Here is a 24,618-nt window from a genome sequence, read left to right on the forward strand (position 1 = left end):
GGGGGGTGGGCAGGCAAGGGAAGGCCTGAGCCCCTTACTCAGGACCCGAGTCTAGCCTGCACAGCACGGGGTGGGAGGGCCGGGAAGCCCACCCGCCCCGGGGAGAATGCCCACCAGGCACGTCCCTCAAGGCCCCATCACTCGACCGTCCCAGTGGAGGACCGCATGCCAACTTTCTGACACCGGCAGTGCCACCTGCCCTCCCGATGGTGAGGGTGTGGCTCAGCCCCATGGGACAGCCAAATGCCACACAAACAGGGCCTTCCTCTGCAACAGTGAAAGCACAAGGGGTCTTCCTGTGGAGAGAAATCCAAACAAATTCCATGGATGGCAAAGGAGAGTTTTCCTCACAACCATTTAAGCAAAAGTCCCCGTGTGCAACGAGAAAAGGGCCCAGTGTTCAGAGATCAAAACAGAAGCAGTTCTTTCCCCACCTTGGTTTTGTAAGAGATTCTGGGAGTGCGTAAGTGTATGTATGTGCATGCAAGCGTGTGCGTGTGCAAAGCCGCTCCAAGCCCCCCTCTATGACCTCTCCAGCAACCAGGGAGCTCAGATGGCGGGGTGCCCCCATCTCCCCCTACCGAGGAAGCTGAGGCCCGATGCTCCCAAACCGTCCCTTCGCTGTTCTGCCTCCCTTTCCGGGTGGGGATGGCTGCCTGGGCATGGCTCCACAGCACACACGGCCACACAAACCCTGCACAGACGCAAACACACAAACCCTACACTATACACAGCCACACACCCTGCTGTACGTGGCCACACAAACCCTACATCACACAAATCTAGGCAAAACCCACACAACAGCATAACCCTCACACTAGGCCACATTGCACCAGCCACACACACCCCACACTACCCTGTACACGGCCACGCAAACCCCACAGTTAAACACAGCAACCCGCGGGAGCACCTGACGGCACAATAATCCACTTAAAGATTAGTTTTCAATTGACCTAATTTTGTCTTTAAAATGTCTTGAAATGATAAAGAAGGAGAGAATTGATCTTTACTTTGGCATTTCGTGACATTTGCTGCTTCAAATGAACACTGGATGAAATACAAACCGCATAGAACCATTAACCCACCGAAGGGCACTCGGCCCTGCAAGACTAGTCCGGTTTGACAAAGACGCGACACCCTGCCCAGGGGGCCATTGCTGGGATGGCCTGGGCAGGACGCTGCTCCGCGAACGAACCAGCCGTCAGCAGTGAGTGCACCAGTGCAGGACAGCGATGGCCTCGTCCGAGGGGACACTGGAACGCCACACGAAGGTATGCAGAGCCGCACTCGAGTTTCTCCCTGTCAGATGGCAAACGCTCCTTCCGTCTGTACCACGCGCTGCACGCTGGGCAGAAGGCGGCAGCCCTCGTGGGGAGGAAAGGCAGCCAGAACATCCGCATTGACCGTGACCCCTCTGGCTTCGGGGCAAAGCGGAGAGCCGGGGCAGCCCATAGCAAAGCTAAGCAGAGATGCTGTCCAGTCCTCCCAGAAGGCAGGCCCCCAGGGGACACTCCTCGGGCACCTGGAGGGGCTAGGGCCTCGCGGTCATCGCTGCACGGCCCTCCCGGGGTGCAAGCACTGGACATGACAGCCCCTCCCGGGCGAGTGAGCGCGGCTTCCCTCCACCTGCTCCCACGTGAAATGCGAAAGCCGCAGGTGACCGTCAGAGGCCGGAGTCCACGCAGACAGGGCTTGAGCTGAGAGGTGTTTGCTTAGAGACCTCTCGAAGCTGCCGCAGAGGGGAGCACACGGGCACCCACGTCTGAGGCTGGAGGACAGGCCGGTGGCGAGGTCACCTCCCCACGCTCCCACCCACAAGCCCTGCACAGTCTCCACGACGCTCGGGCTCTGGCTGCTGCTGCGTTTCCGTCTTTTTAAGTTGGAGATGCCCTCCCCACACACACACACATACACACTTTTAATGTCTTTCCTAGCTGTTTCCTGACCACAGATCTCTGAAGTGTGCAGAGGCGCCTATAGGGAGGCCTGCCGAGGGCAGGGCTGTGCTCTTGGGGGCTTGGAGGTCATGCGCTGGAATTGGGCCCATCCCACACGCAGACCCTGCACGGTTACTAGAGACGACCTCGTCCGAGCCGCTTCCACGGAAGGGGACAGATGACAGGGCATAAAGCTCTGACCAATGAACAAATACAGATTCTGAGAGTGACCTACCGGCTGGCTGCACAGAGTGATTCAAGAAACCCCCAGCAGCTTGGCCACAGGGAAGGGATGGTCCCAACAACCCATGTGCAGCCTGTGCCACTGTTTGGGGGCGGGGGGGAGGTGGCTTCAGAGTCCACGCACCTCCCTCTTCATACCACCCTCTGACCTTTCACCTCCTCCCCTCGGTCCTCCTTTCAGCAAGAACTCATCCCCCTCCCAATGCACACAGGAGCCTATGGGCCCTGAGGGTCCTCAGAGGGCAGGACACGGTTGTGCGTGTGTGTGAGCTGAGAGGGACATGTGGGAGCACAGGGGATCCCACTACAGAGGGACACCTGCTGTGGCATCAAGGAAGGTCTCGGATCACGGAGGCCAGCGTCCCAGAGCACTGGCTCGCAGCCGGACACCTCACTGAGCGGTCTCACCTCCTCAACCTGGGAATTAACCCAAGGGAAAAAGTCAAGTTGACCACATACTGAGAGGATGTGGAAAATTTTTTAAAAGTTCATATAAGAAAATTAAAATATCTATAATTCCACTAAAAACTAAGTGATGCTAACAGTGTCATTTGTTTCTGTTCAGTGTTTCCTCTGTGCATATGACACAAACAAAATCAGGATCATTTTTATATGTAAATGTGCATACAAATACACATATTTCACATGTGTGTACAGCCATAGATACGTTGTTACATACATAGCACGCAGATGTAGACTCTACACACACACATACATTTATATGTGGTTGTGTATTTGTGTGTATCTTGCATGTGCCTCAGCATATGGAGACCATGTGTGTGTGCATACGTGTGCACATGTAGCTGTGCGAGCACTGTGCACGCCCATGTGTGCATCCCACACATGCATGTAGATGAAACACACATCCACACACATAGACGTATGTACATATGTGAGCGTGAGATGTGTGTAATTCCAGATCTTGCTTTTCCCTCACATGGTGATCCGCTGGGAGCGTTTCCCACATCAATAACTATTCTCTGAAGACAGAATTTGGGGCAGTTATGGAATATTCTAACCAGCAAGTCCTATAACCTAGACAACTGTCCTCCTAACACTGGATATTCAGGGTATGGACAGTTTTCACAAAATTCTGAACCAGGGGAGTGACTGTGTCCAGGTAAGGCTTCTGACGTAAGTTACAAACAGCTCAACACCCCACAGGAGGAGGGAACACACCTGCACATGCCGGCTTCATCAGTGTTAAAGAACTGATGGTGTTAAAGAGCGCTGCTAATTGAGCAGGTAGCTTCTTGGAATTCACTTTCCAATTCTTGACTCAGGACTGGCCGATACGTTCACGCTCACCAGACAGCTGCACCAATCTTCCGCAGACTGGCTGCTCACCTCCCTCCACCAGGGATTCACCGCAGCTCTGCCACTACCAACGTGGGCTACACCTGGATGCTGGGAGGCCTCTCCCGCATCCACCTGCCTGCTAACTGCTGCTGGTGTTTGAGACACACAGACGTTTACGGCTGCAAGGTGGAGCCTACAATGGGTCACTCGAAGAGCTGGCATTTTCTCGGGTTAGGCACCTGGGATGCTCGCTGACCACTGTAAATTAATGTTATCATGTGAGGTGTTCTCCGACAAGGTAGTAGGAGCGGCAGGCGGAGCCCGGACCCAGAACACCTTTCTCTCATTCCTGCTCCACTGAGAGTCAGTCTCAGGCCAGCAGGGGCCACGCACCCAGGTCTGTCTATTCTGGTTCACTTGCGAGGGTTCGGGGTTCCTCATGTCAGCAAAGGGTTTCTGATTCACCCCCACCTGCTCAGACACCTTTCATCTCCACCCAGCAGGAAGGGGCACGGGACCTGCCAGCAAACACCAGCACTGGTGCTAGCTCATCCCTGAAGAATCCATGCACCTAGAAAACCTGTTTTTACTGTCCCTGGCATGTGTGTGTGCGCATGTGCGCACTGTATGGGGCAGGAGCAGGGGGCCTTTGCTCACCGTGTATCCATCCTAACACAGAAACCTAAGTGTGCTGCGGATTGAGAGCGGACTGTCCCCAGCATCACCTACATACTGCTGCCTACTGACCACAGCTCGTCTTCAGTGAGTTAAGAAGTATTCTTTTATTTCTATTTTAGTAAGGGTAGAGTTGTTCTTTTCCTATTAAATGCAGGAAAAGCTACTATAGTTCTTAAGAGGTCATGTGATTTAACGCCACCGGCTTATCACTAGGACATCACGTCAGCAGTGAGAAGAGTTAGCACAGCAGACCCAGTTCTCAAGGGGCCTGGCTGCACAGCTGAGCCCTGGCTGGCATCTAGAACATGACTCTGGAGATGACCCCACCAGGTAAAGCTGGGGCTCCACGCCAGCTGGCAGACATTGTTCCTACAATGTTTGCAGTAAACACCAGCTTTCCTTTTGGGATCTGGAATCTTGGTGACCTGTCCCAGTAAAACCCTGGGCTCTGGGTGTCTACAAGGCTTCCCTGGATGGAGACGAGGCACCGCTCTGTGTAGCCTCCGTGGGGAGGGTGTGAGGAGCCTGCACGCGGCTTCCCTTACAATGCCCCTGGGCACCATCCCCCTACGGACCCAGCTGCGCATCTCTGTGGTTGTGACAAATCTTAGCCATGAGCAGGACTATATGCTGAGGCTCGTGAGCCCTTCGAGGGAAGCCCTGCACAAGTGGGACCCCGACACAAACAGATTTATCAATAGTAAGCCACTTCAGAATTCCTGGGGAAAAATTGTTTTATGGACTATTTTTATTTAATTTATTAATGGGTTAGATCTGCACGTACTTTATTAAAGATATTTGTATTTCTACCACAAGTGAAACTAAATTCTAACTTTATGTTTATAGGTGCTGTCATTCATATTAATAAAAACCTATGTTTTTATTAATATTCATTAATGCCATCCTGGGTCAGGAGCTGGGCCAGGGCTGAGGGAGCCCAGTGAACAGGGCTGAGACTGGCCCGACCACACGGCATTTTCCACGGTCAGCTCCGTGTACAGACAGACACGCAGGGAACAGACTCAAGTCAATAATAATCCAGAGTGAGATGGGCCGATGTGAAGTAAGTGCCTGCAGGTGCAGCTCTGAGAAACACAGGCAAGTCTGCTCTTCTCTATATTCACATGGCGACGGATTCTTTGAAAGTTTGAAAGAACTCACTGGAAAGACGGTTTCTGACCTCAGAACTGTATTAAAAGTAAGATTTTTGGGGCAGCCTGGGTGGCTCAGCGGTTTAGCGCCACCTTCAGCCCAGGGCATGATCCTGGATCAAGTCCCACGTCAGGCTCCCTGCAGGGAGCCTGCTTCTCCCCCTGCCTGTCTCTGCCTCTCTCTGTCTCTCATGAATAAATAAATAAAATCTTAAAAAAAAAAAAAAGTAAGATTTTTGAAAATATTGGAACTTAACCCAAAATTATGGGTCCGTTTAAAGGTTGTTGTTTGTTTTGTTTTAATTTCATCTTATGGAAATGCTGGTACTTTATATTCTCCCTAAATCTCTGCAGTCTCCGTTCCCAAAACGCAGGAGGGTGGCTGTTTCCGCCCGTGTAGCTGGGTCCGCATGAAGGCCGGCCTGCTTCCCTGCCGTTTGTAAACGCCTTCTAAGGGAGATGTTCTTTACTCATGAGTCCATTTTCTGACCCCTTCTTTTGTGTTTACTCACTAATTCCTTTACCACTTTTATCATATGTTGACTTTATTTTTCCATATCTAACTTCTTGAGTTAAAAGATTCGTATTTTTTAAATGTTTTTACATAACAAAAGTATGCTGAGAATCTGTGTTCAAACCTAACAAAGGTCATGTCCCACATGTTCTTTTTTTTTTTTTTTTTTTAAGATTTATTTATTTGTTATTTGAGAGAGAGCACGCACACAAGGATGAGCAGGGCAGGGGGCAGAGGGAGAGAGAGAGAATCGCCAGCAGACTCCCATTGAGCACAGAGCCCGATGCAGGACTCAATCCCACGACCCTGTGATCGGGACCTGAGCTGAAACCAAGAGTCGGATGCTTGACCAACTGAGCCCCCCAGGAGCCCCACGCCACACGTTCTTAAAAGCCATTCTATATCTACAGGACCACTTTCTTCCTGAGCAGCCTCCTTAATTTCTAAATGCCTGATTATTCAGTTTTAACTCAGTTAGGATCTCACTGTAAACGATGATGCTCAGCGAACACACCCCACATTATTCTAGCTTCTCACACTTTGACATGTAGGCTGAGGTCAGATGATTCACTTTGTTAATGTTCCACAGAAACTCGCGATTTGAACAGCTAAAACTCCGCCCAGAGCTCTCAGGCCACCCCTGGTTTCTGCACCCGGATTCACAGTAACCTTTCATCCTGATCAGATCCGCCACGTCTCCTCCTACGCTTGCTTCATCTGAGTCTGTCTCTTTTAGAAAGTCTTAAATGCAAGTTTAACATACAGACGGAAGAGCGCACAAACCAAGACCTCCGTGAAGGGGCACTGTGGCACGCTCCCAGAAGTTTGTGCCCCACGATGTGTAAGTGCAGAGGCGCCACTCGGGCCACCATCTGACATCACTCCCTCTACTCTGTTGAACGGCTCCTCCTACGACCTGATGGGAACACGGCCAGCCCGGCTTCCTTCTGAGCCACCTGCCCGTGGCCGTCCCTTCGCCTGCATGTCAACCTGATGGGAACACGGCCAGCCCGGCTTCCTTCTGAGCCACCTGCCCGTGGCCGCCCCTTCGCCTGCATGTCGACACGGCCAGCCCGGCTTCCTTCTGAGCCACCTGCCCGTGGCCGCCCCTTCGCCTGCATGTCGCCCTTAGGTCCTGGCTGCCATCCTGAGTCTGCTCCCGCACCTCTCCCTCCCAGCTCCTTGCCCCAAGTCCATCCCGGTCCTCTTCCCCACGTGCCTGGCCCTCGGACAGGGCCCCTGTTGGGTGCTGGGAAAGCCCAGGAGGACTCCTGGCTCTGTACTTCTCAGGCTGTCTCCCAACGGCCATCCGACCCTCGGCGCCCCACCCCAGCTCCCCTCCACCCCACACACTCAGCACCAGCTTCACTGACTTCTGCCTGTTGTAGGGCAGGTTGTGCAGCACGGGGTGGGTAGGGAGGGACCTCTCCTGAGTTCCCTGCCAGGCTCTAGGCCGCTGTGACAGGCTCCAGCTCGGGCCCCACGGCCCCCTGTCCCAAGCCCTGCACTGAGCTGTCAGCAGCCCCTCTGCTCATCTGTCACCCTCAGCCACTCCACACACATTGGGGAAACTGAGTCTGGGAACAGACAGCACAGGGCCCGGCCCAGAGGGAGGGCTCCAAGGGCCGCACTGCACCACCAAGTGGCCGTCTCATAGGACCAGGAGTATCAGAGCAGAGGCCCTGCCAACGGGTGCTGCATCCCCCCTGGTCCTGCTGGTCCCGAGCAGCTACCCACCACCCACAGGCGCCAAGGTGCCAGGCGTCAGGCCAGCACCTCAAGGGCCTTCTCGTGCCACCTAGGAAGCAGGCGGGAGCTCTTGCTACAACGTGGGGCACAGAGCCAGGCCTGCTCACGCTGAGCACCTCTCTCTGCATGCAGGGCTTCAGGCGACGGCCGCCCCAGCTGGTCCTGCCCTGTGCTCTCAGGCTCCCACTTCCAGACCTCCGCACTCCCAAGGATCCCACGGAAGGCCCAGGGCTCCACCGGAAATTCCACACTCTGCTCCCCAAAACTTCTTTACTTTCCTTACTCTGAAACCGACACTGCCACCTCTTCTGAGTGTCTAAGGGACTTGCTCTCTTCAAAATCAAAACGATGCCAATTCCTGCATGGGGAGAATTTCCCGGTCTCACAGAGCACCTCGGTGTGCACGCTGCTTCGGGGCCTCAGTCCCAGGAGGCCGGCAGGACAGGAACAGCCCAGCTGGGTGCCACCCTCTCCGCCAAGCACCAGGGTGGGCTTGCCGGGCCCCAGAGGCAGGGAAGGCTGGCTGTGACGGAGGACCAGCGGGAGGGGGCTGCTCGGGGCTGCCCTCAGACCCCAGGATCCTGGGGTACCAAATGAAGCAGCTTAGACTTTAGGGGATAAAGCAGATACAGTTTTAGAGTGGCTGACTTTCAACTATTTCGTGTGCTCTATGTATCAACCAGCCCAAGATGCCTGCGAAGCTTTACCACACCTCCCATCAGTGAGAGGAGCCCCGAAGCTTTACCACACCTCCCATCAGTGAGAGGAGCCCTGAAGCTTTACCACACCTCCCATCAGTGAGAGGAGCACCTCAGAGGGAGCATGAAAAGCATCATGGACAAGTCTGCAGCCCTGGAGCAGGGCAGGAGCCCCGGCAACGGGAGCCATGCCAGGTCTCCGGCCAACGGATGCCCTGGGGCCAGTCCTTCATGGCTTATAGGACACATGTGCCTGATGCGGGGTGCAGAGGCACAGTGGCTCCCTCACCCACCTCTGTGCCAGGAGCTCTCTCGCTGGGAAACAATCTGCCCCCCAGAGGCCCGGGAAGAGGCAGAGCCTGCCAGGTGCACCCCCAGGTAAGGGCCTTCCATCCAAAGACCCAACAAACCCTCGTTAGGAAAAGGCAGAAGGGGGAGAGAATCTGGGCTGTGAGCACTGAGGCTCAGACAGCCGGGCCTGGCGGAGATGGGCGTAGGCAGTCAGTGGGAGAGCCATGCTCTGGCGCCCGCAGGAGGGCAGGGAAACTGAGTCATCTGCAGGGTTGGGGTGAGCAGGATGGCCGGTCCTCCTAGACCAGTACAAAGCTCCTGGGCACTAGGGCTCAGGGCAGGAGGGAACGCACACTCCAGAAGGGACCTCCCTCGGTCCACAGGGCCCAGCGCTCCCGCAGCCCCAGGAGGCCCTGAGGACGTTCACAGAGCGGACACAACCAGACCTCCGGCCTAGGCAAGTCTCCAGAGAACTGAACTGAGGCGGCAAAGCCCATCACCCCCTCCCCGGCACCTGCAGCAGGGGGCCTGGCGGACACCAGAGTGTCTCCTAGCTCCTGGGAAGCCTTCCTCCTTGGGAAGGATTCTGTTCCTATGGAAATGACTTACAGCAACGCTCATCTCCCAAAGGGCAAGTGACAGGTCTGCACAGAGTGAGAACGAGGGCTTTTAGCCTTTTCCCTGGAACGTTCTCTGCTGGAGACTTGGGCTCTTGGTGTGGGTCACTCTGGCCATCTGCCCTGGATGCACTCACTGTCCTAAAATGTCACCATTGCAACCTCCATTAGCCCTCACACTCACCAGGGCCCCGGGGGCTCTTTGTTTCACTCCTGTTCTCCTATTTCCTCTCCCATTTGGTTCATGCCTCCACAACACCCTGCCGTGTTTGTACCACGCGCTCCATCCAACCCCCTGCCCCTGAAGCCCCGGCTCCTCCCCTGCTCCCCACGCTAATCTCAAGCTCCTGACCCACTTCAGGCAGCTGCCCAGGCCTATCTTCTGACCAGCACCGGGCATTGTCTCCAGCCAAAGAGCAAACACACAGGCTTCTAGAAACAGTGGTGAAATGTGGTGGCTAATGGACAGTGGGACTTGGCATCACAACTCCCAAGCCGCCAGGATCGCCGCTGCCTGGGGTCACCTGCCACGTGGTCCCCTCACGTGGGCTCTGTGTGAGGAGTGGGAAGACGGGCAGCCCAGAAGGGCCAGGGGCAAGGCCGACTGGGCACCCCCCAGACCTGCTCCCACTGCTGTCCCCCAGGGGGGGATCACAGCCCTGTGTCAGCCCCTTCGTGGTGCCTGGCACATTTCCCATGACCTGAGTCACCCCCTGGGAAGAGGGTCCTGGGGGCACTGTCCCTCTCTGGGGAGAGGGAAGACACAGAGGGCAGAGTGGCCAAGCCCCTCGTGTAAGGTCTCTCCCCCGAGCAGACCTGAGGTGCCCACCTTCAGGCACATGTGGCTCAGGGCCACCCAGGGCTGGGGGGCAAGAGTGATTCTTGGGGCAGTGAGGAGCCTCATGTGCAGCACCCCATGGTCACAACCTCCCATCGCCCCCGAGTTCCACCACACCAGGTGGAGCCAGGAGGGAGCCAGTGAGGATCCTGGTCACCTGCTCTCACCTGGAGAACCTGGGGAGTCAGCCTAAGTAAGCACAGGGGCATGTGCAGGCCAAGCAGCCTAAGCACAGGGGCATGTGCACACCATGGCTGGCCGCAGTGCCCCAGGGAAGCTGGGCCCTTCTCCCTCAAATAAACAGCCAGCTGTCCTGGGCCCATGTCTGGCTCAGCCAGCAGTGTCCTCCGAAACCTCCCACACGGAGCCAGGGAGCCACAAGGCCGAGCAGACTGCTGTGACCCAGGGCCATCGGGTCCCTCACTTGAAAGCCACAGAGTAAAGTGGCCAGAGTGACCCCCGGCCAGGTGGGGCAGAGCCTGGTCCCTGGTCCCCACGCTGGTGTTCTCTTCAGTGTAGCTGGGAGGCCCCAGCCTCCCAGGTCACTGGGCAGAAGGCCCCAGGCACCTGGGGCCACAGTGGCTAGCACCCAGTGGAGGGGTCAACACCACCCCTGGTTCTCGGGCCACCACGCGGAGGCCCACTTGGGGTAGGGACGGGACGGGCTGGCACTCCACCCCACAGAGCCCCAGGAGAGCACTGAGCTGATGAGTGGGTGCCAGTGTGGCTCTCCACTAAGTCGTGGAGGAAAGTGGCATAGAGAGTTAAGCGACCCACCTGAGTCACACAGCTGTCAGGTGGCCAGGAGCCCTGGCCGTCAGCTCATGGGCCAGCACCTCCCCTGGCGCATCACAGCCCCGCAGCCACCCCCGGTGGCACAGCTCACACCCGGTGAGCATGGCCTGCACGTTCCTGGGTTTGCCGAGCTTTCCAGGAGGTAAGGCTCCCAGCCCGGGCTCGGACAACAGCGGAGAAAATGAAGCGCAAACCCTTCTGAGGAGGCATTTACTTACCTGGAAATCCTTTTCTTCCAGAATTTCCTTCCTCCATCTCACCAGGAAAGCAGCGCAGACATACAAGTGGAAGTGAGAGAAGCCCTCGGGTTCCGACTGCAGGAGAGAACACAGGGGCCATGAGCGCGCCTGCAGGACCGCGCGGCCACCGGTGGCCAGTTACCCCCCGTGGGCAGAGCCCCAGGAGGGCGCAGACAGCCCAAGCATGCATGACTTCCCACCTGGGGTTCAGCTCGCCCCCTCTTCAGCCCCCGCCCCCCCCACCTCCCATGCCTGGCCTTAGTTCATGCTCATATCACTAACTCCTGAAACGTGGCTTTTCTCATCCTCATACAACAGAGTTGGGTTACATTTAAATCAGTAACCAAAGAAAGCTAAAAAGTCCCAACAAATTTAAAATGAACCACAAATGTTTATAGATTTTAAAAACATGCTAATAAGTAAGCTATGGTTCAAACAAGTAAATCATAAAATGAGGCAGAAAATTCTTAGAATTCAGAGAGTGAAGAGATTATTCAGCTGCAAAACGCAGCTACAGTAGGGCTCACAGAAGAAAGTTCACAGCTTCAAATGCTTGCTTGTGTTGAAAATGAAATATAAATATGGTATTAGTCTCCAGTAGGATCCAGCCACAAGGGCAGCAGGGATTCAAAGAAAGCTGGGGGCAGTATGAATGCGTTTGAAAACTCAGATGACAAATTCTTTGAGAAAGAAAAATTTTCGGGGATGCCTGGGTGGCTCAGTGGTTTAGTGCCTGCCTTCAGCTCAGGGTGTGATCCTAGAGTGTCGGGATCTAGTCCCACATCGGGCTCCCTGCATGGAGCCTCCTTCTCCCTCTGCCTGTGTCTCTGCCCCTCTCTCTCATGAATAAATAAAATCTTAAAAAAGAAAAAAAAGAAAAAATTTCAAAAATTGTGAAAAAGTCTGAGGAGTTTAAAATCTGAATCAGGAATCCACATATTCCCACAAGGAAAACAGCAGGCCCAGGCTGTTTTCCAGGGGATGCCAAGCGAGTGTGCCAAGGGGGGCAGATGTCCTAGTCTGATAGGAGTCTGAGCGTGGAAACAGGGAGAAAGAGGCAGGCACAGACTTCCTGCTTAACCTGGACACAGAGGCAGTTCAAGAAAGGACGAGAGGCCAGTCTCACTAACATGGATGGGGAAATGCTCTAAATGAAAGATGAGCGAACGGGACCTAACTGCAATGAAAAAATATAATACACTGTGACCAGATTGAGGTTATCTGGGAACGCAAGGTTGACAAGACATAAGGACCTGAGTATAAAGGTGTCACTCATTCCATGAACAGATGAAACAGAAACGATCTTATCACCTCCACCAGTGATAAGCATCTGACAAAGTTCCATAAATACCCACGGCAAGGACTCTAGTGAATTAGGGCAAGTGCTCTAACCTGCTCTGTGTTATTATTTACCCAAAAGACTTAGGGGAAAGCGGGCTTCATTATCGGGGCTGAAGTGTGCAGAGAAGGGGTCTCTGCTAGGTAAGGGTGTGTGGGAGGGTCGTGCCTACACCATCAGCACTTCTCGGAATGCAGTGAAGTCAGACTCCAGCTCCAGTGTCTCTCCTTCCCTCCTCCCTAGCACTCTGCACTCAGCCCTCCTGCCTGCCGGGGACCTCCACGTCTTGTGTGGTAAGAGAATGTGATTTAGGGGGTGCCTGGGGGGCTCAGTCGGTTAGGCATCTGACTCTCCGTATGGGCTCAGGGTCATGGGATGGAGCCTGAGTCTGTATAAGATTCTCTCTCTCTGCTCCCCACCAACCCAGTGTGCTCCCTCACTAGCGCTATCACTCTCTCTCAAATAAATAAATAAATCTTTACAAAGAGAATGTGATTTAGATGATGCTGATTCTTTTGTTTGTTTAGATTTTTTGGAGTAGAAGACAATTACCTTCCACAAATGCCCCGTTAGGTAGCACAGTTAGAGATCAAACGCACCCTGGAGCCAGAGAGTGCCTAGGTTTGAGCCCTGGTTCTGCCACTTATTAGCTATGTGATCAAGACAAAGTATCTGGCCTCCTTGTGCCTCAGTTTCCCCATCTGTGAAATATTATGAAGATTAAGTAAATTAAACAATGTAAAGTACATAGGATAACGCCTGGAACACAGTAAATAGTATGCAAATGCCAGCTATTGTCACCAGGTGTGTGTTAAAACAGTATATATATTCTGGAGTCCTTGGATACAATATCCTATATGTGTCCATCAGGTATATTTAATCAATAGTGTTGCTCAGATCTCCTATAAATCCTTATAGACTCTGTCTCTTTGTGAGCTATTAACAAGAGAAGTGTGTTAAAAAATCCCATTACAACAGTGCATTTGATTTCTCCTTACAGTTCTGCCGATCTTTGGTTTATATATTTGGAAACTATGTTATTACATGCATACAAATTTTAAATTATTTTATCTTCCTGGTGTAGTGAATATCATGAATATACATGATCTCCTTTATCTCAAGTAATGATTTTGCCTTAAAGACTTTTGGAAGGGGGGGCCAAGGGTACGATATAACCATAACTACTTTCAACTTTTGTTGGGTTCGTTTATCTTAAGCAGCTCTTTTTGAGATACAACTGACATACAATAAATTTACATATTGAAAGTATATAATTGCCTAGGTTTTGATATATGTCTACACCTGCGGAACACCTCCTCTACTTCTGTACAGAGAGAACCTATGATGTGTGCTTTTGTCCAGCTACCTTCACTGAGCATTATTACTTTGCGACTCAGCCGTGTTGCTGCATGGCCACCGCCTGTGACTGCTCAGTAATATTTCATTGCTACCTGTGAGTGCTTGTTCACCAGAGCTGCTTGCCTGTTGACAGACACGGAGTTATTTTGGGTTTGGGGCCACGACAAATTCAGCTGCTGTGAATGTCTGTGTACCAGTCTTTGTATGGCTATATGCCCTTACTTTTGTGGGATAAATACCGAGGAGCAGAAAGCTCATCACGTGGTAGCAGTACTTCAACTTCGAAGACCCTGCCCAACTATCCGCAAGGTAACTGCACCACTGGACATTTCCACCAGCAGCAGAGGGAGTTCCTGTTCTCACTCCATGGCCAATAGATGAAATTGTCAGTGTTTTTAATATTAGCCACTCTCGTGGGCAAGTGGTAGGATCTCACTGTGGTGTTAATTTACATATTTATATTCCTCTAATGACTAATGATTTTCAACATCTTGAATGTACTTACAGACATTCTTGATGGAGTGTCTGTTCAGCTTTTTTCCCTGGGTCGTTTGTTTCTATTGTTGAGATTTGAGCAACTTTCTGGATACTCTAAATACAAGTCTTTGATCAGCGAGGTGCTTTACAAACACTTCTCTCTGCCTATAACGTGTCTTTTATCCTCTTGACAATGACTCTTGAAGAGCATGAATTTTAAAGTTTGATGACGTTCAATCTATCGCTTTGTTCTTTTACGGATCTTGCTTTTGGTGTCATTTCTAAGAAATCTCTACCTAACCTAAGGGCATAAAGGTTTTCTCCTGAAATAGTTTTAAGCTTTACATTTAGTTCTGTGATACATTTGAATTATGTTATACGAAAAAAAATGTTATAAAAATGTTATACATTTTGTATATGGTGTATGGTAGCGGTTGAAGTTCATTTCTAAATACACGGATATCCAACTGCTCCAGGATTTGTTGAAGACTATCCTTTCTCTGCTGACTTAACAACCAGGTAGTGCTAGTCCTCTAGTTTTGTTCTTTGTCAAAGTTGATTTGTCTATTCTAAGTGTTTTGCACGTCCATAAAAATTTTAAAGCCAGTCTATCAATTTCTCCAAAAAGCTTGCTGGGATTTTACTGGAGTTGCACTGAATGTATAGATCAATTTGGGGGAATTGTATCTTAACAGCATTGAATGTCCTGACTCATGAACATGGTATAGCTTACCACTGACTTAGGTCTTCTTTAATTATTTGCAGCAATGTTTTATAGTTTTCAGGGTACAAGTCTGTTGCATCTTTTGTTAGATCTTCTCAAAGCAGCTTATATTTTTGACACAATTAAACTAGTGTTTTGAACAAAAATAAACTTAAAGTTGATTAAAGACTTCAATGTGACAGCTAAAACCATAAAATTCCTAGAAAAAAACATACGCAGTAATCTCTTTGACACCAGCCATAAAAACATTTTTTCTGGACATGTCTCCTCTGGCAAGGGAAACAAAAGCAAAATTAAACTATTGAGACTACACCAAAATAAAAAGCTTCTGCACAGCAAAGGAAACCATTAACAAAACAAAAAGGCAGCCTACTGAATGGAAGAAGATATTTGCAAATGACACATCTGATAAGAGGTTAACATCCAAATTATATAAAGAACTTACACAACTCAACACCAAAAACACAAAAAATCCAATTAAAAATGGTCAGAGGAACTGAGACATTTCTCCCAAAGAAGACATCCAGATGACTAATAGACACATGAAAAAATGTTCAACATCACTCATCATCAGGGAAATGCAAATCAAAACTACAATAAGATATCACCTCACCTCATGCCTATCAGCATGGCTAAATCAAAAACACGAGAAGAACAAGTGTTGGCAAAGATGTGGAGAAAAAGGAACCCTTGTACATTGTTGATGGGAATGCAAACTTTTCCACAGTGGCTACATGGAGGTTCCTCAAAAAGTAAAAATGGAATTACCATATGATCCAGTAATCCACTACACAAAGAAAATAAAAACTAGTTTAAAAAGATACCACATTCCTATTGTTTATTGTAGCATGGCTAAATCAAAAACACGAGAAGAACAAGTGTTGGCAAAGATGTGGAGAAAAAGGAACCCTTGTACATTGTTGATGGGAATGCAAACTTTTCCACAGTGGCTACATGGAGGTTCCTCAAAAAGTAAAAATGGAATTACCATATGATCCAGTAATCCACTACACAAAGAAAATAAAAACTAGTTTAAAAAGATACCACATTCCTATGTTTATTGTAGCATTATTTACAATAACCAGGATATGGAAGCAGCCCAAGTGTCCATCAATAGGTGAACGAATAAAGAAGATATAGACAAAGAAAAACAGACTTAAAATACAGAGAACTGGAGGATGCCAGAGGGAAGGTGCATGGAGGCTGGAGAAGGGGTGAAGTAAAGGGGAGGAAGCCCACACTAATCGTGATGAGCACTGAGAAATGTACTGAATTACTGAAACATACTGTACATCTGAAACTAATATAACACTGTTAATTGTCCTTGAAGTTTAAAAAATACTAAATTAAATTTTAAAATAAAAATGGTGACTTTAAAAACTTTAATTTCTGATTGTTTGTTGCTAGTTGCTGAGATAGAATTTGCCTGGAGTATTTTTTCATCCTTTAATTGTACTCTTCCTGTGTCATGAAATTTCTCTTATAACTACTACAATATTGGATTTTTAAAAACTCCAGACATGCTCCCTATGGAGTTGAGTTCCTGCTGACTGTGATTCCTGATATATTCAGAGTAATTCTCATTCTTTTACTTTCAAATTTATAATTATTTCACTTTTTGTATTATTTTCCTTTCTTGTTTATAACTAGACTGATTTAATTTTCCCCCTTATCCTAAAGCCCTACCCTAACTATTCTGGAAGTTACTGAATTGTTTCTATTATTTAGTTATTCTATAAATGTTAACATGCATGTTTAACTTAGGGTCTAAGATTAATCATCTTTATTACCTTCCCAAACAACAGAGGTGAGGAGTATCTTCATTCCAGGCATACCAAAGATGCACACAGATCTTATGTTCCCTAGTGAGATGCTAATATTGGCCAAGATCTTAGTTCTATCTTTGTTTTTTAACATTACAAATTCGGATGCTCTTTTTTTTTTTTAAGATTTTTATTTCTTTATTTTGGGGGGGGGGGCATGAGCAGGGGGCAGTGACAGAGGCAGAGGGAGAAGCAGCCTCCCCACTGAGCAGGGAGCCCAATGCGGGACTCGTCCCAGGAACTGGGATCACGACCTGTGCCGAAAGCAGATGCTTCACCAACTGAGACCCAGGTGTTCATCAGACACTTTTTTTTTTTAATCAGACACTCTTCTTATCGTTGTTTTATACGTCAGTGCTTAGAGCTACTCACAACTTCACCTTTTCCTGATGATTCCTTCTTGCACCTAGACCTTTCTTCTGAAATCAGAAATGGAACCTTTAGCAGCGCCTTCAGTGAGAGGGTCTTTGGGCAGCAGACCCTCTCAGTATTCCTGTCTAAAAAGTGTCTTTATGTCCTTCTCTCTCCTGGAAGGTAGTTTTGCTGGATACACGAGGCCACATTGGCTCTCATTTTTAAAGAGGTTACGGCACCATCTTCTGGCCTCCACTGTTTAATGCTCCATCTGCCTGTCCTCCCTGCACAAGACACCTAACTTTTCCTCCACCTGCCTTACAGGTACTCGGTGTTGGGTGCTCTGTCATTTCCATACACTGTCTGTCCCACCAGGGATCTCTTGGGCACCCTGAGTTCTCAGAGGAGGGCACTTCCATCAATCTGGGAGACATCATCACTCATCCCTCCGCATTCTCTTTCATTCCTCAGAGCCTGGATTGGGTACAGTTGAGGCCTTTTCTCTAGTCCCTATTTCGCCAAAGTTCTGTCTCCTGGGAGAGGTACTTTCTAGGCATCCCTCTTCTAGCTCATTAGTCAGCTCTCCGATGTAGCACAATCCCTGGGCATCACATCCAATAAATTTGAAACCAGTCTCTTTTCTCACACCTGCCCCAGAAATTGTGATCGTTTCCTTTCTGTTGTGCTTGTGTTTAGTATGCTCCTCTCCTTGATCTTAAGCCCAGTGAGCTTATTGTCTGGCTCATCTCCGATAACCCTACAGTCCGCGAGGTCTCTCTGTAGTTTGTTTTCTCTGCGGATTCTTGCTCCCTGTGGCCTGCTTCCTTGTTCTTTAGTGGGATTCCCCCTCTGGACCTTATGTTCCTTGGAACTTTCAACTGCTGGAATTCTTTGAAGCTTGCATCAAACATGATTTTCTTCAGGGGAAAAAAACTGTATTTACTTCTACCTGAATCTAAGCACACTATTAGCCAAAGACTACTTTCAACTAAATTTCCAGCTTGAAATTTTTTAGGATAAGTAGGTCATGTACATTAGGGTTCCAAACCCATATGAATCCAGGACTGTGGTAGCATCTCTAAGGGGAAGCATTTTCATTCCTTTTCCTTTAACTTCCAGGGCCAAAGCCAAGAAAGGCAAACACCAGCGCCCGCTTGGTGTCTCGATGGTCCCCAGGGTTTGTCTCCCACCCGTGGCTCGTTCCAACCTAGTTGTAGACCCTAAAAATTAACTGGCTGATTCCCAGTGGGCACCTGCTTTGATGTTGCCCCCTTCTCTCTCTAGAATTACATTTTCTTATGATTCTGACCAATGACAGTATCCTTTCTTTTGTGCTTACGTCTCTAAAGAGCACACAGGCGTCCTTCGATGTATTCTGAGACACCAAGTTCACCACGCTGCCAGAACGAGCGGCTCTGCCCTATTGGTTTTCTTCAAATCAAAGGGACTATTAGCATTTAAAACTTCTGTGTTAGAACTGAAACCAACTAACACTTCCAACTTGGTAAAACGCTGCAAGGGGGCCTATAATACCCACGGCACTGACCTCTCGGTTCGCAGTTGGGTCCCTGCAGTCACCGGCACCCTGTAACCAGGATGCCCTCTCCATGGACTCTCGGCTCATCATGGTATTATTCCTAACTGTCCACTGCCTTTAGGAGAACATCCAAACTACTTAACGTGACACAATCCTCTGACATCAGGGGCCCTGCCCCCACTTCCCACCTGACATTAGACCCTCTCAATCTCCTCTAAAACACCAGACCCTTCTAGCCTCACCTCCGCTTTTTTCCCCGCTGCCACCCCCCCCCCCCCCCCCCCCCCCGCAGCTAATACTTCTCGAGTTTCTCAGCCACAGAAACAGTACTCATCCCTCAAGGTCTTTCCTGTGCCTCCCAGGAGCCTGGCCAGCTGTCTGCTGCCTGCCACGCTGCGACCCTCAAGGCTGTCCTTTCTCCCACCACCCTGAGAGCCTCTCCTTTCCTGACCGCCTATCCTTCCCCAGCCCTGTCCCAAGCCCCACAGCAGGAGCAAAGACTGAAGTCACACACACCCAAGCCCACTCACCTGGGTGCACAAGAGAAACGGGCAGGCATGACTCTGAGAACAAATGTAAAGACACGTGCCTTTCTCCTTGCAGAGACTGAAGGTGACCAAGCAGAAAACAGGGCCCTAAGGCCTTTGGGGAAGCAGCCCTGACGGCTCAAGACTGCTGATTAGTATTGCAAATGCTGAGGAAAGAAAGTCTCCAGGAGTATTTAGGGATGTTCCCGAACGATGACTTCTCTAAGGAACCCTGTTTACACTTTTAATTTGCTTAGGGGCCTTTGATTGAAGGGCATGCATCAGTCAGCCTGAGCCCTGCCCTAGTGCCCGCCCTTGCTGGGACTCAGAGGCTGGCTGGCCGAGTGAGCCGCTGCCCCACGAGACACCCCTGGGGGTGAGCAGGATGGTGAATGAGCCACACTTCCGGAGGCACACACCACTAGGGGAAAATGTGGTTTTACAGTGTCACTTAAATGGATTATTTGTCTTTGATGACTTGGTAAATTATCATAAAACAGCAAGTTAATAAATAAAAAAATTCATATCATAATGGAAAAAGGGCTTCTGCTTTAATGAAGCTTAACTCGGACAGTAAGTACCAGCAGCCACACGGGGCAGCGTCAAGAGGCTGGGTCTCAGAGGCGGTGGCCCACTGCTCACCCCGGCCCCCACCAGCCCCACTCAGCATGGAGGGACCGAGGGACGTCCACCATCTTCCATCTTCAGGGTCTGGTACAGCTAAACAGGCCCTTCCTGACTGGTCAGCCAGGTTGACAGGCATTTCCAAAGGAGAAGCAGAGCTCTGGAGGGAAGAGGAGGTGACTTTGACGGCACCCCTGGTGCGTGTGGTAGGTGGGGGGCTAAATGACCAGGGTGCCAACCCACAGGGAAGCACACCACTGGGGGCTGGGAAGGTGTCCCCCCGGTGCCCTGGGGGAACTAGGTGAGTGGGGACAGGCCACCCGCGGGGTTACGGCCACCCGCGGGGTCACAGCCCCTCTCTACTGCCATGTCAGCCTGCACCAGCTCTGTCCCGCCTCCTCTGGGGCCTGCGCTCCTGCCCGCCCTGCCATACCTCCCAGCCCAGGGCCCAGCCTGCCGCGGCAGAGCCTGAGAGCTCAGCTCATGGCTCCCCTCCTACAGATGGGAAGACACGCAGGGACCTCGAGCAGCTTGCCCAGGTCATCATGCAGGACTGCAGATGGTGAGCCGCCTGCGAGCAGCGCCCCTGACAACAGGGGTCACCGTCGGGAACCATCCTGCCCTCATGACATCGGCTCTTGTTTCGGTTAGCAGGCGTGGTGCTGGGTGGCGCCCTCCCACTGGGCTCACACGGTCCACCAGCCACCAGGCGCTCCACCGCCTGACCCCACTCTTTCTGCACACCCTGCACACCTTCCCACCCTCTCCAACACTTCCCTCCCATCTGGAAACAAGCTCACATGGGACCATGACCGGCCGGCCTCTCTTCCTGTGGCTTTTCCTCCCAGCAGCCTTCGAAGCTCTCAGGGACAGGGCACACATTTTACTGTCTTGACACCCTGCACAGCACAGCACAGAGTCTGCGGCAGGACTCCTGGTTTCTCAAAGCAGAACTCTCACCTCTGCAGGGCCCTGGCAACGCTGCCCTGTGACCGGCTGGGTAAGCAAGGGCTTTGCCCCGGAGCGCTACGCTGCGGGAACAGGGACTGAAGATGTTCACCTCCAGGAAGCCTCCAGCACAGGGTCCCTCGGCGCAGACCCAACAAGTCATGGGCCAGCCCCTGACCATCTTTGTGGTCGTGGGCTTCTCCCTGCCTGTGGCGAGAGAAATGCTCACTCCCCCGGTACTCGCAGAACCATCTGCCCTGTCCTCACAGGAAGTCCTAGCCTGAGCACAGGACACAGCAGTTGGCACAGATGACATGTCACCCAGAGCTGTGTATGACTCCCTGGGGACCATTTTTACCCCAATAAGTGAGGACTGTCCATCATCATAAGGTGATGGGCCACAGGGAGGAATCCCCCAGGACCGCCAGGCCACCACCGAGTGGCATCTAAGAGGCGTGATATACCTGCAGGGGTGAAGCAGGTCGGGCTTCCGCTGCACCAGCCCTGGGTGACGTGTCCAGTCCCTGCACCATCCAGCCCTGCAGTGTACATGCAGCCTGGTACCAACAGAACAGCGAGCTCAGGGCTGTGTTTGGACAGGCTTCACGCTGGCCCGCTACTTCTTTGGAAAACAAGTCTCTTAAAATGCTCACTCAGAATAAAGTCAGGATTCTGAGGACAGGGAATTATGGTCAAGGAGAAACTGTGTTCCTATAACTAATAACATTTAAAAAATCCTAAATCTCTCTAGCCGAGGAAGAGACAATCCATGTAAGTGCCCAGCTGCACTTGGAAATGACCATAAAAGAGCCCCCAGCCCACTGCAAGTGGATCAGACAACTACAATCTCCAGGTCCTAAGGCTTTACTGCCTCCAGTAAACTGTGCCTAATAAACTGGGCAGCATGCCACAGACCTGCTCCAAAAGAAAGCTGCACAGTGAGGGACACCTATGTCACTCCCGGGGGACCCCTAGCACCCAGCGCCCCATCCCCACACATATACCAGGCAGAGGTGATGATGAAAAGACATTAAGACAGGCCCAAACCATGGGCGGGCAGCAGCCCTTGGGAGTGTGGAGCCCACCGCCTTGCAGAATTTTCACTGGGGAAAAGGATGGGGGCACTCAAGAATGCATCACACCAAATAAGTGCAAGACGTTTATGGAAAAGACACAGATTTTCCGAAAGATGTAAGGGAAAACCTAACTAAATGGGAGTTATACCAAATTAATGGGAAAAAGATTCAATACTGAAAAGAGGTCAATTGCCTTCCATTTTAATGTACAAATTCAATGTGTCTCTAATAAAAACTTGGGACATTTCGTACCGATGAAGCTTATTCTGAAGGTGACACTGAAGAGCAAAGGACCAAGAATAGGAAGACAACCCCAAAATGAAAAATAGGATGAAGATTTACATCCCATATTGAGGCACTGTGTGAGGCCGATAAAGACCATGTGTCCTGGGCAGAGGACGGACAGATGGGCCAGTGGAGTAGAGAGCTCAGACATATGACTGTGCTAATGTGGGTGTTAGGTCTACAGAGGATGGGTGCTACAGATCAACAAGAAAGGGTGGACTATTGCATGGAACTGAGACGCCTGGCTATATATATGGAAAAAACAAACATTAGATTCCTACCTCATGCCATACGCAAAGCCAGTTCAAAGTGGATTACAAGAAACACGTAAAAAAATAAAAAAAACAAAACAAAACCTTACAAACGTAAATTCTTTAAACCAATATATTTACAACACAAAAATTTCAAACTGGTATGTGACAAAGGCTTTATAATTAAGGAAAATAAGTGAATCACAGACTAGCAGAGAATATTCATAGTGCATACATGACTTTGGTATGATTAACATCCCGAATATGTATATACTTAAGTATCTCCCTAAGAATCAATAAGAAAAGTACAAACTACCTATGGGGGAAAAATGGGTCAAGGATATGAACAGTGGTCAGTAGAAACAGGCGTGACTCATGCTCACTGGTTATCAGGGACATGCAGAGCAAAATGAGAAAAATGAGAGGTCAGTAGTTCATGTTTATGCGCAAAAACTAGAAATTTTGAGGAATGTAAAGTATGGGAAAAATGATGAGCTGAAAAAAATCCTGCATAGGGTGGAGGATGTGTAGCCACTTTGGAGGGCAACTTGGTAATATCTCGATGTTCACACCCTGTAATCCAGAAATTTCTTAAACAAAGCATCTCCTACAGGCAGGTGTAAGGAGATGCATTTAAAAATGTTAGATTGTGCACAGTTTGTAATTGAAAAACTTGCTAGCAACTCAAATGTCTTTCAACAGGAGAATAGATAAATTATAGCACATCCGTACAACAGAAAACTCCAAAGGATGAAAACAAGTAGGACACAACAGCTACATCCACCAACATGAATAAATATTAAAACAGAAAGTAGAACAAAACAAGCATACTGCAAAAGAATTGTTATGTCCGATGCCTTTTATGAAAGTTTCAGGATACTCACTACGATACCAGGTAGTATTTATGGATACATGTACATGTACCAAAAATACTAAAGAATGCTTAGAAATGATAAAAACCAAATTCAACGTAGTGGTTACTTCTGGAGAGGAAGGGAGGAAGTTTCCATGGTATAGGTTAAATTTGATTTCTAAATAAGATATAAAAGTTCTGAAACAAAAATCATTTTTAAAAATGATAGATTTGACCAAGCTGGGCAGTAGATCCAGAGCCATTCATTAGATTATCTACACTTTTCTGCATATTTAAGATTTTCTGTAATTAGAGAAAAAGACCGAGGACTACTGGAGATGGTCTTAACTCCAGAGGCGCCGAGAGGCCTGTGTGGAGGGCCCACGGACTCCGTGGCTCAGCCCTGCAAGGGGCTCCATCTGGCCCCAGCCCCTGGCTGCCATCCACACTCTGTGGCCACAGATGCAGCCCGTCCCCAGATCCTGACCGTGAGTCCCCTCCCAGGTCTGCAGGCTGAGGCACGAGGCACGAGGCAGCCCCTCGCTGCCCCGTCTTCCCTGTGACCTTCGCTCAGAGGCTCTGCCTTCCGGCCTTCCCAGAGCCAGGTCCCTCGCACAAAGCGACCCGGATGAGTGCAAGAAGCTCAAAGGATGAGCAACGCAGCACAGCAGTGATGCCGGGCTGCCCACCCCCCTTCAGGTACTGGTTGAAGGCCAGAGATAAATCCAGACGCCCCTCACATGATGGAGTTTCTTAAAAGGGCATTTCCAGTTCCTTAGCAGGCCTGGTTTTGCTCATGAGATGACTGAATGCTGGTTTGAAATGACTGCACAATTAGCTAAATGCAGATTACTTACACGTGACACACACATTCTAAAATGTAGGAAATAAGGCAAAGAAACAGGTTCCCTTTTACTTTTTATAACAGAGAAACTGTGATAAAAGGAACAATTTTTCACCTTTAATTGCATCATTAAGCCTTCCTTATAATTTTTGGCACTGAAATAAAAACGAATAGCCTTCTGGTGCCAGGAGATTTTCCTATGTACACGTATTTATGTAGATGTATTTTTGAGGCCATTCAAATGACAGGAATTGTTTCGCATTCTTTGTTCAGATTCAAGTGCACCAGCTTCAGCTGTGCAAGCAAAATCTCTGCTATGATTTCCTTTGAAATATTCATCTCCAGGCCACTGCACTACACAATTACCTACCAGGAATGCAGAGCACGGCCATTTTAAATTCGCACCCACTCCCCGGGTTTGGGGCATGGGCTGGTAATGGAACTGTAGATCACGCTTCGTTATGCAGCCAAATCCTGAGGCATAAATGAGCCTGGTGCTCATCCGGCCGGCCTCCAAGTGACTGATCTATTATCTCCATGCCAATCTC

The 24,618-nt window shown here is 50.0% G+C and overlaps 1 protein-coding gene across 2 annotated transcripts in view; it reads right to left on the bottom strand.

Annotated features, from left to right (window-relative positions):
- Window positions 1-24,618, bottom strand: part of TBC1D22A (TBC1 domain family member 22A) — a 339,052-nt gene that overhangs the window by 25,302 nt on the left and 289,132 nt on the right. For both annotated transcript variants that reach the window (XM_041754866.1, XM_041754865.1), the window contains one exon: window positions 11,029-11,124. In XM_041754866.1, coding sequence (XP_041610800.1) covers window positions 11,029-11,124 — 96 coding nt within the window. The remainder of the gene's footprint in view (window positions 1-11,028; window positions 11,125-24,618) is intronic.

The sequence above is a fragment of the Vulpes lagopus genome, chromosome 5 (genome assembly GCF_018345385.1).
Source record: "Vulpes lagopus strain Blue_001 chromosome 5, ASM1834538v1, whole genome shotgun sequence".
Lineage (NCBI taxonomy): Eukaryota > Metazoa > Chordata > Mammalia > Carnivora > Canidae > Vulpes > Vulpes lagopus.